Source organism: Melospiza georgiana, chromosome 3 (assembly GCF_028018845.1).
Source record: "Melospiza georgiana isolate bMelGeo1 chromosome 3, bMelGeo1.pri, whole genome shotgun sequence".
Lineage (NCBI taxonomy): Eukaryota > Metazoa > Chordata > Aves > Passeriformes > Passerellidae > Melospiza > Melospiza georgiana.
Genome location: NC_080432.1, coordinates 71,807,752 through 71,823,597, shown reverse-complemented (window position 1 = coordinate 71,823,597; position 15,846 = coordinate 71,807,752). Strand labels below are relative to the sequence as shown.

Genomic DNA, 15,846 nt, shown 5'->3' with positions numbered 1-15,846 from the left:
TGAATATAAATAAAACTTTGTACATATGAGACAGAAAAACAACCTCTTAATCAGCAGTTTGCCCTATTGCAATGCTCAGCATGTGCTAACAATAGCTGCTGGCAGGATCAGTTCCCTGTGCATGGCAGAGCCTAAATGTGAGATAAATCCTTATTGCTCCTGCTGTCCAGATCAAATCTAGAAAAGGAGTACCTACTTCTCGCCAAAGATTTAATCACTGTGCAAATATCTTAGGACACAAGGAACGCCCTGAACTACCTGGGATCGGGAAAAAAGAAATGCCAACCAAGCCAAAAGATTTGTACGGGATTCACGATGAGGAGATTTGGGGTTCTGCCTGTGTTTTTCATCCCTTTAGCACCCTTAGTTCTCGTATCTCAGGAGCTGAGATGGTTTTGCAGTGTGCTGCTCCTAGAAATGTCCAGACAGAATGATTTCTTCCCATAGCTTTATGGCACATGTCAGCCAGACATGCCCAAATTTATGTTTGCAAGTTCTGTCCATATAGCAGTGATTTCATTACCTGCAGATAACAACAGTCAAGGCAAAATAATACAGCACGGACCAGGCTGATTGTGGTTAACTAAGTTGCTTTTAGTTTATTAATTTTACCCATATACATAGATGACTTTGAACGCACCACGTGAAAGAGGCAGGACAAAGTATAAGAAAATGGTACAGGAAAATATTTCAATATGCAATGTGTCAGTGTACCTACTGTATTTCATACATATTTTACATTGAAAACCAAAAACCCCACAGTTTCCAGAGGATGTACACATTTTGTTTTGATCCAGCAAATTTAGTTCATTAATAAGTAAAAAAATAAATCTACAATAGCAACAGTGCAAACACATCAGAACTTGCATGGCATACAGAACACAGATGAATAAAAATTATTATACAAAGGGCCCAGTGTATCCTATGGTACTGGCTGTGATGTATACAATACACAACAGGGTAAGGAATAAACTGCAACTTAAACAGGAAGATGAACTGCATATTACTGGCTCTGTCTTGTATGGTCGCTCTATCTCAGGAGGTAAAGCTGTCATGCCTTGGATCTGAAATTAAAATAGCAAAAAATTATCAGAGTTTTGTCACATAAGATTAGAAAACTCTTTTTGCTCTCAAGATAATTGGCAGCTTGCCTGATAGTCTATTGATAGTTTTGTACTTGGGCTGTGACTCTCACTGTGGAAACATCAAGCTCAGTAAAAGTATGAATATACTGCATGCCAAATGATCAGCCATATCCAACATTGTCAGCTCGAGAGCAGCAGCACACACTGGCATCCTCCCCAGTCAAGCAAGGATAGACTTTGGTTGCTTCATTTGGATAACCTTATTTTGCTTTGTGGAGTAGTTTGGCAGGTTTGGTTGTTGTTTTCATCTTTCTGTCAAATAAAAACGAAAACTGGCAGTGTCACTCTGCTGTGGGGACAGAGGATGATATTTGAATGTGTTCATTTCTGAGTGCAAGACTCACACTTGCACGTACAAAACAGCTGAAACTGTGTACACAGGTTTTGTTCCACAGAACCACAGAATGGTTGTGGTTGGAAAGGATCTCTGGAGGTCATTGGGTTCCATGTCCCTGCTCAAGCAAGGTCACATACAGCAGTGTCATATTGCTAAGTACTGAGCATTTTTCATTCTTCCCATAGAACTCAGTGCAATTTTATGGGATTTGACGTAACTACATGTTTGCTATAGTTTTGACATGAAATTGGAGACATTTGTGTACACAACCCAGCTTGCTTTTCCTAAATTTACTCCCTACATGTTAAAGAAAATAAGCTCTGCAGAAAGTATGCTCCTGGGCACATTTTTGAAAGTTTGCATGCCCACCTGTACAGCATATGCTTGCTTTGGGGACTTCATCTATGTTGCTATTATTCTGTACTCTAGAAAGAAACCCCAACTGAATATTGACTTAATCTTAGCAAACGCAACACAAAAGTAAAACTGAAATACAGACCAACTCTGTAGAAAAAAGAAGGTATTTTCAACTCAGTTCCTCTGCTTCAATTTTTTTCAGTCTTGTAACAACTGAGGGATTATTTGGACATTCAGGTTAAATCTGTCCCTGATTTTGATGAGGATGGTCATTTAAGTGCAATATCACTAATAAGGGAAGAGAAAGGAAAGAGTCCTAATCTTAGCTTTGAAGAATATGCCCATGTCATTTTGAAAAAGGAAACTATGATTAAGGAAAATCTAAGAACTCCCAGTTCCAGTGAGTTCATTCTTTGAGTTGTAAGTATTGTTCCTTCATCCTGTAAGATAAACAGCAACAGTATTTTCCATTAAAAGTATACCATTAAAAAAACCTCAGCCTATCCCCACTTGATAAAATTTCTGTGCTTTTCATCATCTTGACTTGTCCTCTGACAAATAATCAGTGAAAGGGTGGCTATGCAATTGCTACTAGCCAGCAGCTGTAAAGGTCAAGAAGTTTGACCAAAACTGGTGAAAAGTCACAGCATTGTCTACAACTGTTTTTTTTCTGTCTACAGCTACTTTCCACAGGAGGTCTACAATGGGACAGAACCTCTTTGATTACTTATAGCACACAGTATTCCTTTGTCATCCAATGGGCAGAACAGTCTGACCTATGCTGGAAAAACACAAGAATGCTGCTGTAGGAATTTCTTCACCACCTGAAAGGACTGTGTGACACACTATGAGGAAGCATGGGCTATCTTCTAGGGTGAGGAGGATGAAGCCGAAGTCCTTTAATAGGAATTACTTCATCAGTAGTATCTCACAGCAGCTCTGCTACACTGGACTGAAATCACAATAGGAAATAAGCTGGTACAGTGAGACTGCCTCTCATTCTGAACAGAAAATCTCAAAAAAGTGAAAGCCTAGAATTTGGAGTCTGTAAAGGAATTCAAAGAGGAATACATATTTTAAAGAATCCCTTTTAGGGATGATATGACATGCACTAGCCATTCTTTTTAAACGAACATCAACATTAAAGATGACAACTTTTCTCAGCAGTGTCCTGGTAAACTACCAATAGATATTTAGAATAAATAATAATTTATTGGGGAATTAATTTTTCTATTACAGGTTTTTTCATCAAGACAATAGGGCAAGTAAAACCATGGAAGATAAAATCTTAGTAAGTTGCACAAAGGGAACAGACTACACAATTTTATTTTTCTGGCCCAACACTATAGACAATTCTAGGACCACTAAAAAAGCAAGACTTATTGCAAGAGTATTCATACAGCTTTAGGTTGTCTAGATGCCCAAGTTAAGAAGGCATATTCTTAAGGCTTCATTATGCAGTCAGTAAACTTCCCTTAGAAGGTGTCTCAGAGAGGAAACCTGATTTAGGGATTTCAAATCATCTGTTGCAAGACCCTAACATAAGTCCCTGACCCTGGAGGTGGCCAAGCTAGGACAGCTTCCTGGCATGGTGACTTCACCTGGACACACATGGCTGCTCTCTGATCAGTCCCAGCCCCACTGAAAGACTCCATCCTCCTATTACTGATCCCAAGTGCTGATTAAAGCTCCAACTTCTCTATTCTTTCTAAATGCTTCTAGAACTCAAGTTAGATGAAAGTACTGGTAAAACATTCTCATCATTTGTTATTGTATGTAAATTAAATATAGCTGCTTAAACATCCTGAAGACATATAATCAGATAGTTATTCACATGCATTGAAACACAGTAAATCAGATTAGTTTCATGTCATCGTTGCCTCCTTTTCAGCACACAGACTTACCGACCATTCTGCATTATCTGTTTTTGAACATCTCACGTTCACAGGTAGTTTAAGCACAAGTTGATTATAGGAGAGACCCTCTGATCTGGACCATTTGAATTTGTTCATTGCATCCATAAAAGACAGGTTTTTATATTGCTTAGGACTCTTGATAATGAAAGGCCAAGTCCTAAAGAAAAAGAAACAATTAATTTAAAGAAATAGATAAAAACTATCAAGCTAAAATGAATGAGGAAAACTTTTGGGGAACTTACTTAGAAAAATAAACACACTACAACTGTGTATATTATGCCTAGCTCACTAAGTTCTCTTTTCAACTAAGTTCTCTTCTACTGAAAACGGATGCAGTTTCATTGATTTTGACAACCTTATGAAAGGCTGTCAGCAGGTTAGTACTTGCTACCAGATGCTTTTAGAAATGAAAGACTTCAAGAGTTGCATTGCTCTTCTCTGATCCACAAACTCAATGCACAAGCAATACAAAACAGATCTGCTGTAACTTCTGAAGAAAACAAAAACAAAAGAAAGCCACACCCACTTCTAGGTTTGGCAGGCCAGGTTGCCAAGGAACCTTTGCCATTAGAAAGCTGCTTCCAGATGGTTCTGCCAAGCTCAGGTCAGAACTGAGGAGTTGCTCTGCACTGGTGGGCAGCAGATAACAACAGGTGTTGTGGAGATTCCCTTTGGCATATTCCTGCAAGCTGGCTGCAAGGGCACTTTTGGCAAGAGGCAGTTTAGAGACCTGCTGCACTGCTCTGGAAGATCTGTCTGGCCAAGTGTGGGAATCCTTCCCATGAACAAATGGGGACAATCTCATTTCTCACCAGCCATATGGAAAGGGAAGGAATGAGATTTCATTTAGTAAAGAAAACTAAACAAGTAACATAGGAAAATTTTTAAAAAATCCAAAAATCCAAACCCCACAACCTTTTCAATTGTTTCTGCTTTCTCCTTGTTTGACTTTACTGAGAAGAATGGAAAAAACATGGTAGAGGAATCAAACACAAAATTAATACAGCTGGAGGAAGAACAGAAGTATCTAAACCTTTATCAAGTAACCTAATTAATACTGTGATTGGAGCATGAGTTATCTTTTCAGAATACTTTAAAGAGATCTGTGTTACCTTGTACTAGGCTGTCTCCCACTTGCTTTGGGGAAATTGCCTATGCCAGAGTTCTGCTCCACAACATCTAGGCATAGAGACTGTGATTTTAACCAAGTATTTTGGTACTCAGGCCACTATTATGGCCCAATCACTTTTATCTCTGCTCCTCATGATTTAAACTATTGTTGTGCCACCAGACAGAGGAAAAATGTTTTAAAGGGAGCCACAATGCTTTGATCCTACTCCCAGTTTGCATTTGTATGTCAAGAGAGACTTTGGAAGAGTCAGTGAAGCAATTCTAGTGTTAAACTGACACAAGAGAGATGAGGATCAGGTCACATATCCTTAGGCTGACAGAGTTTAATGAAACAAGAATTGTGGATTAGGTCATAAATACTAGAGGCATTAATAATCTCCTCTCCTAATTACTATTCCATTTGTGGCAGACAGTCTGCATACTTACTCTATTCAGAACATCTTTATTTCCCCAGGCCAAATGTGCATTTTTTTTGCTTAAGTAGAGTTATCATGAATGAACACTCAAGAGAGCATACATTTGTTAGAGTATTTTCTTTCTAAGCTCAGAAAGACTCTTTTAGATAGGACTAATTTAGAAAATCTGTTCTCCCTACATTAAAAGAGGTTGTAAATGGAAATAGTGTGGAAAATTATGTAGACATTGATTGCACTGTGACTTCCTTCAAACTCTTCTTGAACATAAATTTCAGAACTAAGACCACTAAGCCTGTATGTCAAATTATTTTGCAATAATAGCTTTATATGGTTTGTTAAGATAAACTGTGTAAGCAAAGACAACTTTTAAAATTTGTAATGACACACAATTAGTCTATCCACTTGATCTTAAAATCTTACTATTACTGTAGTTTAGTGCAACTAAAAATACAAATGTAATTCACCTTTCACCACAAAATGTTCATTCAACTTTTTATTGTTTGATTATTTTTCTGCATTTCATTCATTTGAGAACATTCAAATTCTGACTATTCTCACTGTTTACAACCTCCTGTTGAGATGCTTTAATCTTAAGCACTATAAGGAACATATTTTTGTCCTCGGAATGCCTGTCAACAAAACTACCCAGGGAAATTCAATAACCAGCTCACAAACTCTTTTTCAAGATTACTTCTCTATATATGAGACATTGACATGTTTTAATAAATTGATAGATTTAAAACATTGATATATAGCCTCTTTACAGATGTATGTGGTAAAACAACCAAAACAAAACAATGTAAACAGTATTATTTCCTTAAAAGAAGAAACTGCTTTTCTATCAGAAGAAAAAAAGATGCAAAAGAATTTGGCAGGAAAAATGGCAGCACAACATATTGACCAAAAAAAGCAGCACAGTGACTATGTTTCTTTTCTTTCTTACCAGAAAGAAAGAAAAGTTGTATAAAAACGATCCAAGAATCCCACAGACAGAAAGAGAGGTGCTGCACATATTCATAAAGATTTTACATACCTGACTGGTCGATAGATTTCCTTAACACCGATGAACTGGAGCTGTTCCATTATATCAGGAATACTCGCACAGCGGGTGAGGTTGATCCTTGGGTAATAGAGCAAGTATGACAGGCACATTTCATTCCTGGTGCTCAGACCACCCTGAAAATAGGATTTTTCGTTAATCAGGGTAGCACTGGAATCCCACAGATTAAACCACTGATTAGCATTCAGATGCCAATGAAAGGTGTATGAGAAGGCCAAATTTGACAAGTTTATCTCGTACATGAGGTTATCAAGTAGCAAGAGGCTATTACATAATTAATTACAAAATACTCTGGAAGGTCAAGCAACAGCTTCTAATTTAAAAGACATCAGAAAGAACACCTGTGAATGAAATAAGGCTCATATTATATTAAACTGTACTATCTGAGAAGTTCAGGTTTGCTTTCACTTGCCCCCGAGGTACTTAGATTTGCCACGTTTCAGAAAAGTGGAAGAAATAAGGAAAAAAATCTTGTAGGACAATTAATGTGTTTAATAAGAAATATTATTAATAAGAAATATGTTTAATAAGAAATTAATTTAGCTTTGCCTATTAAAACAGAGGCTGGGATGGAAGATTCATATTCCTTACAACCTATGAACTTAGGTTGTAAGTACATATGCCAGTAAAAAGCAAGAAGGAAAAGAATTATTTCTATTAACAGATAATGTTGACTCAAGAAAAAATGAGCATGCATTATAAAATTAGTTATTAGAATAATATTTCTAGCTAACAGAAGAAACAGACTCTTAAGCAATCTTCCATTGAGAACCATGGGGCAAACAACCAACTTAAAATTAATCTTGGTAAACATGGACAAGATTATAAACTGTATGTTCCTATATCCTGGGTGGGAACAGTTCCACAAGTCTCATGGAACCACAGGAATAGGAATGGAGAAAACAAACAGATGTGCCAAGAGTTAGTGTGGTCACCATACAGGAAAACAGGACAAAAACTCAAAAGCCTTCGTTCTTGCTCTTTTGCTTCTCATTAAATAACTACTGCATGCGCCTACATGCAATCCATTACTCAGGGAGAAGTATCCCTTTTCTCTCTGGATGCCAGGAACAGCTTTTCCCTGCAAAACAGACAGCCCTCAGGTCTCACTTCCCAGAGGTCTGGATCCAGCCACTCCCCAGGAAGCAGCATCAGACCCTGGCACAGGCAGCTGTATCCCTCCCATAGACAAAGTGGGTTTGGCATCACTCTGTGTGTTCCTAGACAACTGGCACAGTCCAGCCCATGTCTGAGCAACCAAATTTACTTCACTTCCAAAACCCAGTGACTGCATTGCAATGCCCAGTGCCTCTGGTAACCTATCCAGCTGCTTCTGGGAGACTGTGCCAAACCAGAGCCGGACACCCTCATCAGGGAGGAGTGGGTTCCCAACACCTCTTCCCAACCCAAGGACTTTCATTCTGCCTGGATTCTGTATTAGGCACAAAACTAAATAGTTGGAAAACCTCCTGATCACAGCTTATCTAAAAATCAATACAAAAGAACTGGCAATTACAACTCCAAGGAAAAATGTGTAACAAGTTCATAAAAATAATTCATTACAGTATGCAGAATTTGCATGTTAATACATGTTGTGAAGAAAGCACTCCTTATACCAGAAAAATTTGACTTCTAAGGATTTTTTATGAGCTGACATGCTTATTTTTACAAAATATGCATATGAATGCCTTAAGCAAAAGATCAGACTAAGATCACAATAGCTCAGATGACCTTAAAGACTAAGAATCTATGAAAGGAAAGACAATAAATAGTTATGTGCACACAGGAATTAGTAAGTAAATTCACTTTTTTTCAAACAGTGTTCTGTGAAAAAGGTTTTAGTCCCCAGTTTTATCTGTGTACTTATTTTGATCCACCAAAATATTGCTTACCCATGTCATACGAATTCGGTCCACAGTACTGTAGTGGCATTCTGTGACTAAATTATCCCCCTGAAATACAAAATTTAGGAAGTTCACAGTTCTGAACTTCATCAACACCAGTTTCAGGTAACCACAGATGACAGCAAGCACTTAAGTAATAAATATCAGAGCAGTGGATATGACTTTTTGAAAGAGTGAAGGATTAGGTAATTGCCATGTGTTAAGGCCTTGGCACTTAGTATTCATATTATCCAGATTCTCAGGGATCCCCCATGGATTTAAACAGAGTCTTAATAAGAGTGTTGTCTGGATTTCTTTTAAAATAGCAATGAAGGTACACAGGTACCATCCAATTTTCTGGAAAATTATATAGTAGACAATGTAAACAAATGATACTTGCTGCAAAACTCATCCAGTGCTACGTTACCCAGGCTAATTTACACTGCCAACTTCAATAGAAATATTTGGCAAATGAGGAAAAGAAGGCTTTCCACATCACAAAAACAACTATATCTCTGCCAAGCCTGGGAGTAGAGGAGTGGCAGGCAAAGACTTCACTACATTGACAGATATGTATGGGAAAGGCTGAATACTTACCTTCTCAAGCACATACAATTAACTTTTTGGTGTCTTGACAAACTGATCTACAGTTTGGTAATAGTTTCACTCCCTGTGAAACTAATCAAGTACAAATTTGAAAATCACCGTGATAATCAAATGGATTTTTTTTTTTTGGTATCATCATCTTTGCTTATCAACCATTATACTTCCCTAAAAACACCAGATCACCCTTCAAAGGCTGAGAATTTCTCCTTTCCTACAGGCTGTTTCTCCAGATCAAGGCTAGCACAATCTGTACTCCAGACTGCTGGAAGAAGGTGCATCAGCCTCATGTCAGTAAATGGAGACAGAGGTTTCTGAAGTAGCTTGAGCTGGCACAGTGTCACTGCTTCCAGTGGGAATACTCTGTTCCTGTCAATGAGGTCTCTGGCTCTTGTATCTTACAGACTGGATAACATTCACTAAAATTGTTCCTTCTCTTAGACTAGATCTGCTGCTTCCAAATGGAGAAGAGAGTGCTACTATGTGAGGAAAAAAAATAACATGGACTCCACAAACTGAAAGAAGGTTACACTCTTGGGAGAGCTTATAGAAAGAGAGAATAATAAGAATTTACATGAAAAATCATATTATTAGTTAATTGATTAAATTGTTCTCTGAATTATACCAGATGATGTATGTAAAGCTGTACTGGTAATTTTGCATAAGATGAAAATGAAATGCATAAAAAATGGTTCTCTTCAGAGAAAGAATTCCATCTTCTACTTGAGCTGGGGTTTTTTTTTGTCGTTTTGCTGTTACTATCAAATGCTCTTTATAGTTTTTCTGTTGTCTATTCCCTTATGTTCTTGAATTTTAAGAGGCCTTCTGTTATAATTGCATGAATTTTCCTAAAAATGTTACAGGCTTTCTCTGCAAACCTGTCATCTTCTGCCAGTCCTCTTCCTAAACCCTTCAACCTTCTTTCCTGAAGGAGGTACTTTGTCTTTGAAGCCCCTAAACTACGAGTAATTTGACTTCAAAGAGTAAATTCTGCACTTGAACATCCAGGTTTTGCTGTAGAAATTAAACTATAAAGTTAGCATTTTAGCTTCTTGTCTTTAAAGTACAAATATCAAAGCCTCACAGTGTGGGAGACGAGACATAAGAGAGAAAGGGGCTTAAAGAGAAGCCCCTGAAGTTTAAACCATGGGGCTCCTGATCATACTTGAAGTTCAGTCATTTCAATGTTCTTTTCAGACCCATCTCCCTTAGTGATTCCAATTGTAAATAAATTCAATTTTTCGACGCTTTGCAACTGGCAATTTAAAAACATGCTTTTTCACATGCACCAGGACAAGCTGCTCTCCTGGCCAGATCTGGTGCACCAAGGAGATCTTTGCAGCACTAAAATTTCTGTCATCATGCCAAAACTTAAATATGGATACTGGGTGGAACAAAAGAAGAGTGAATAATTTTTAAATGAGTGACACACTAAAAATGCAGACTCCTTTCATGCAATACCTATGCATAGTTACTGGTTTATAATATAACTGTAGTTGGAATATTTCTACAAGTTCTATTGCATTATTTTCAGGAATACAGTAGATAGAGTTGTATGATTTCTTCTTTCAAAGGGTTTTGTTTACTAGAGAAACATCAGGTGGAACATGGGCATGGAGTTTTGCTCCCAACAAGAAAAAGTGTGAAACAAACAGAAGACTTGGCTGATTTTTAAACATGTTTGTAAGGCTGGATACTTGCTGTGTGCAAATAATGAAGATATGCTACTTGGTCCCACAGCTCTGTAAAGCCACACAGAGGCATTTCCATTATTCATCTTTCTGGATGAGTGAAAATGGTACAGCCCAAAACAAGGGATTTTCTAATCTGCTTTGTTCAAACATTTGTGATAGTAAAGTTCAATTATTATGGATATCAAACATATCCAAGGAATAGTTTGATTTGGTGAACCAAGCCAGTTCTGTGGTGACTCATGTGGACACTCCTGAGACACTGAAACTTTAATGCATGAGTGACTCTGCAATAAGTGGAAAACGAGAATTCTATGATGCTAGGCTAAGAAATTGTGTGGCAAATTTAATCCTAAAGGTGAGAAAATTATAGGCACATGATCTCTTAAACACTTCCAGGAAAAGAACTAAGAGTGTCATACTGGCAAGATGGTTCTCTCTTCATTCAGGTACTGAAACTCCTGGAAGTTGAAGTCAAACTCGTCGTCATAAGCAAGCAGCTTCTGCTCCTCGCCGTTGTGGAAGTGGCGCATCCTGATAGCTCTGCCAGCAAGGTGAGCATGGAGAAGTACTGCAAACACTTGTATCCCAGCAGGTCTCTCAGCACCCAGAGCCTGGCCAAGAGAAACCAACATCATCACTGTTCCCAAATGAAAAGTAATGTGATATAATTCCATCTACAAACAGTGAAAATACATTCATTAATGCATTTTGAATTCACTCAGTTTACTGAAAAATGCAGTCTGAAGCAAAACCAAGACATTAAGTGAAATTCAGGGTTTATGTACAAAAAAGGCTATGGTTTTTTCTGTGATTATTTTTTATAACCAAAACATGTTTTTACTCCTAACACACCCATTTGTTAAAATGAAAATCAACTGGACTGCAAATAATTCTCAAAAGTTTTAAGACTTTCAAAGGAATAGTACCAAAACCTGCACATTATTTTGGCACTAATGGCCAACACTAATGAATGTGGATGTTTATTGTGAAAATGAATTTCTCTGCAGTTATGAATGACGCCAAGAGACGCACTTCAAATTGAGAGGCTGTAGTTGTAACATCCTCTACTTTCCATCTTTAAGTGAACTGGTAGGGAAATACCATAAGTTCAAATCTAAAAGTTTTTTTCCAGGTCAAAAACATTTGCAAATTAAAAAACATTTGCAAATTAACTTTTCCAAATTGACACTGTGGTGGTTTGACCAGGAAGAAGTGGGAATTCTGGGATGTTGTGGTCAAACCAATGGGTGCTTGGATTTTGATATTGGCACCTGGGATAACCAGTGGGTTTTAGGACACACCTCCGAGAACACCCAGGGGTTAAAAGCAGAGCTTCGGCCCTGGGAGGCTCTCTTGGGACTTCGAGGGACGCAGGTCGGAGCTCTCCCCTGTCCAGCCGCTGTTGCTGGGCGGGGGAGGGGCAGCCATGCGGTAGGCCTGGGCCTGGACAGAGATGGGAGTGAGGAGGCCCTGGAGGATGGAAGGGTGGAGATCCACAAGAGACATCGGGCAGCCATTCCCCCCCCCCTCCCCCCCCCCAGCCCTTTGGAGACAGACAGACAGAGAGAGAGAGAGTGCAGCCTGTGTGACCTTGAAACTCAGTAAATATGGGCAGCAGGCAGCCCAGCTGAGGAGATGGGGGGGGGTGCAGCCAGGAGTCCAGCCGTCTGGAGGAGTTTTTTAACCCTTTTTTGGACAATGAAGGCCTTACAGAACATTAACCCTTCCTAGACGAGTGATAAGAGAGGAGGAGGATGAAGGAAATGAACGACTGATGGAGGTCTGGACCAGAGAGAGTGAGAGATGTTGAAAGAATGGAGAAGATGGAGTGGCATTTTATGCTGGACTCTTTTGTGTAGTCATGGACAGAGCTATGTTTCCGTGAGATACAGAGACTGAGTCCAGGGGGAGAAATGTCCCAGAGCCAAAGAAGAGTCAGTGTGTGGACCCCTCGGCCCCAGGGGGTATATAAAATATGGGGGGGACGGATGTCCCAGAGGATGAGAAGGTGAGATACTCTGCTTTTCTGGAACTGGACATAGCATCCTTAAAAAGACAACCCTGGAAGCAGCCCTGATCCCTGTTCGGTGGTGAGAGCACCGGAACAAGGACGGAAAAGGCCACCACGACACATGGAAGGACTCCCTCTCCTCTTGAGGAGCTGAAAGTTTGACCAATCTAAAGGGTGGTGCCAGACGGAGTGTGAATAATTTTGGGAGTGTGGATAATTTTGGGAGATGAATTGTACGGGGATCTGGAGGAGGAGGGGGAAGTGTTTCTGTGTAGTTTTCATTCTCCTTGTGATTTTTTTTTTTCCTTTGTGTATGTGTAGTTTAGTGTTTGTGTGTAGTTTAGTAATTGTTTGTATGTAGCTTAGTTAATAAACTTTTCTGTATGTTGAAGTTGGAGCCTGCTTTGTTTATTCCTGGTCACATCTCGCAGCAGACACCGGGGAGAAGGTGTCCTCATGGGGGCTCTGGCTTTGCCAGGCCCAAACCATAACATCTGGCATCACTCCCATTCTGGCTGACATCTACTGATCTAAACTTTATGTTGAGTATGAGTATGCTATAATTATTGTTCAGAGCTCAAGGTAGAAATAATCTGTCATCACAATACCTTTCAAGAACAGCCCTAGGGTCAGAAGCCTCATGATAATGGATAACTCAAGAGTTGTAAGGCTGAAAATGCCAGGAAAATACACAACATTTAACACCACCAAAAACAAAACTAAATTTTGTATCTAATTTAGCCTTCACTGTAAACCATGTTATTAATTCAACCTTTCCCTACGGAAGACAAAGTATATGAGAATCTCCCATTATACAGTCACCACAGATTTTAGACAGTGCTTCCATTGCCTGCAGAGATATTTAAGTTATCTTAATGAAACCAAGAACTTAATAAATGCAAAACCTGTTTAGGCCTTCAGTTTCTGTGGCTGGTGTAAGAACACCTTTCAGGCTTTCATTTCATCATTAGAAGCCTTTTGCACATGCCCATGTCTGAATTAGTCTAAACTTTTTTTTCTGAGCTAGCTATACCCAGAAAGCTATTAATACCAAAGTTATTAATAGCTTTGCCACGGAAAGCAGTGTATGCTTACATATTGAACACAAAACAAAAACATTGCAACCCCTGTGTCATCCATTATTATTCAAATAAATAAAGCAGCCTGAGTAGTGAGCATGCCAAGTACCCAGTTCAAAAAGACAACATTTTGGAGGACAACATGTACCACTAGATGCCTTTGCTCATGTCTTTTAACTGTAACTATCAAATTTTCCAAGAGGTTCAAGTGACTCTTCCAATTATTTCCATGAATGAAAACCAGTGGATTCAGGCAAGGGACATACCTCTTCCAGACATTCCAGTGTGCAGTGACCCTCTGACACAAATTCAGGCATGCCTGGTGGGATATTGTGGAAAAGGCTGACCCAAAGACCAGCTTCAATAACCCCAGCATCGTATTTCCTTAAAACTGGAGTATAAATTAGCCTCAAACCAGAGTTATCTATCAAGCCTGCAACAAAAGAACACACTTAGCCATGGCTAAAAATCAGGTTTTTAAAGGAGAAAAAAACCCAAATCATATTGTTTCATGTTTTTCATGCTATATCATAAGTTTTCTACATGAAAATCAAGGAATCAATCTCAATATCATGGAAATGAGTGAAACCATATGCAGGAAGTGGTTTTTTCTCTTCAAAATTTTCAAGCCACATGTTGTCTTCTAGTTGAGAATTTTATCTATTTCTTCATCTTGGGTCCTACCATTAATTATATTTTTCCCTTGGCTTTGGATTGCCTGTTACATTACAGACTACCTGAGATGAAAAATACATCCTTTTTACAATCTCTCCAATTAAGAGAGCATCAATTAAACATGAAAATTGCCTTACTAAATCCCAGACTTGCAGACAATACCCCCACCTTGAGTGAAGTAGACAAGAGAATTACAGAGTATGTTAATGTTGCTCTGACTCAAGAACTTATCTTGATTTCAGAAATTGGTTTAAAGAACCAAAGCCTGCTGTTTGGAGGCTGTGTTTTTAAGAGTCAAAATAATACAAATCTATTTTGTTCACCCACATATGTTTAGCCATATGTGTTTGTTTGTGCATCTATTAATAATTGATGTTGCCTTATTCATCTAAATGCTTAGAATACTTGTCTTCTTTTAGTAATTTTTATTTGTAAAGATATTGACAAAAATTATTAATCTGTTTGTGCACAGGAACTAAATTCTGTTAGCTCATCTATTAATCTCTTTGTATTTTTGAATAATAACTGAAACAATTTCAATGTTGAAAATGAAAAATGCAAAAAACATATTGAATATCTCAGAGAAGGTAAGATGCTTCCTAATGACCTATATTAGTCTTCTGAAAAACAAAGCAGACATAGCAGTGCCTGGAGCCAAATTTTACATCAATATGATATCAGCAGTCTATTTTAAGATAAGCAAATGGCAGAGGTACAGAGCAGGGATTGTTACACACTAAAATACCTAAGATGGAGTAGTGCATATAAATATTAAGGAACGAAGGATATGAACTGTGCATAGCCAATTAAGAATTGTAATCAGCCTTGAGACCTTCTGCAACATACAAATCATATTTAAGGTGATACATTGTGTCCCACAACATCCCAACTTTAGCATTTGGGAATCCCTACTCCCTTCCTGGAGAAATTTGTACCACCTCATCAACTTGACCTTTTCCTTTTGCTATTTCTGCTTCAGAAATTGTAAGACATTGTTAATGTCTAAATGTCAGACACTCTGCTGTATGGCAAAACTCTGGGATGTCAGAGTTTCTGATAAACAATCTCAAAAGAGGCCACCTTTCAAATGAGAAGTGAATGTTAAGGACTACAAAACCAGAAACAGTGAAACCCATCCATATTAAACTAAAACATGTTTCAACTCCTCCTAACTGGGAGCCAAAAGTCACTACCAATCTGAGTCACTTAGGAAAACATTACCCCAGGTCACAAAGTGAGGCAAACAGTGCAGCCTTTCACCAAACTGGGAAAATGCAGGTGCCAAAACACACAAAGGAAGGTGACCCAGTGGCAGGTTTGCTGCTGTGTCAGGAGAACTCATTTGTCCCCACCTGAAGCAGATGGAGCACCCAGGTCTGCTCTCTTGCACTCCTGGCACAATCTTACACTGTGTATTTTGCCAGGGAGGAGGAAAACCATGACCTGGATTACAAACACTCTGCTCTGCCTACGCTGTCTGAATTTTCCCAGGTCTTTTGGGACTGTCCCAGCAAGGCACAATTGTTCCTATTGCTTAAA

General features: G+C 38.7%; 1 protein-coding gene across 1 annotated transcript in view; it reads right to left on the bottom strand.

Moving 5' to 3' along the window:
* Positions 1-573: 573 nt before the first annotated feature.
* Positions 574-15,846, bottom strand: part of MOXD1 (monooxygenase DBH like 1) — a 50,947-nt gene continuing 35,674 nt past the window's right edge. The window contains exons 7-12 of the mRNA XM_058020665.1: positions 13,899-14,065; positions 10,962-11,153; positions 8,255-8,314; positions 6,336-6,478; positions 3,744-3,912; positions 574-1,064 (exon numbers count right to left, since the gene is read on the bottom strand). Of these exons, the coding sequence (XP_057876648.1) occupies positions 900-1,064; positions 3,744-3,912; positions 6,336-6,478; positions 8,255-8,314; positions 10,962-11,153; positions 13,899-14,065 (896 nt within the window). The 3' untranslated portion in view covers positions 574-899. The remainder of the gene's footprint in view (positions 1,065-3,743; positions 3,913-6,335; positions 6,479-8,254; positions 8,315-10,961; positions 11,154-13,898; positions 14,066-15,846) is intronic.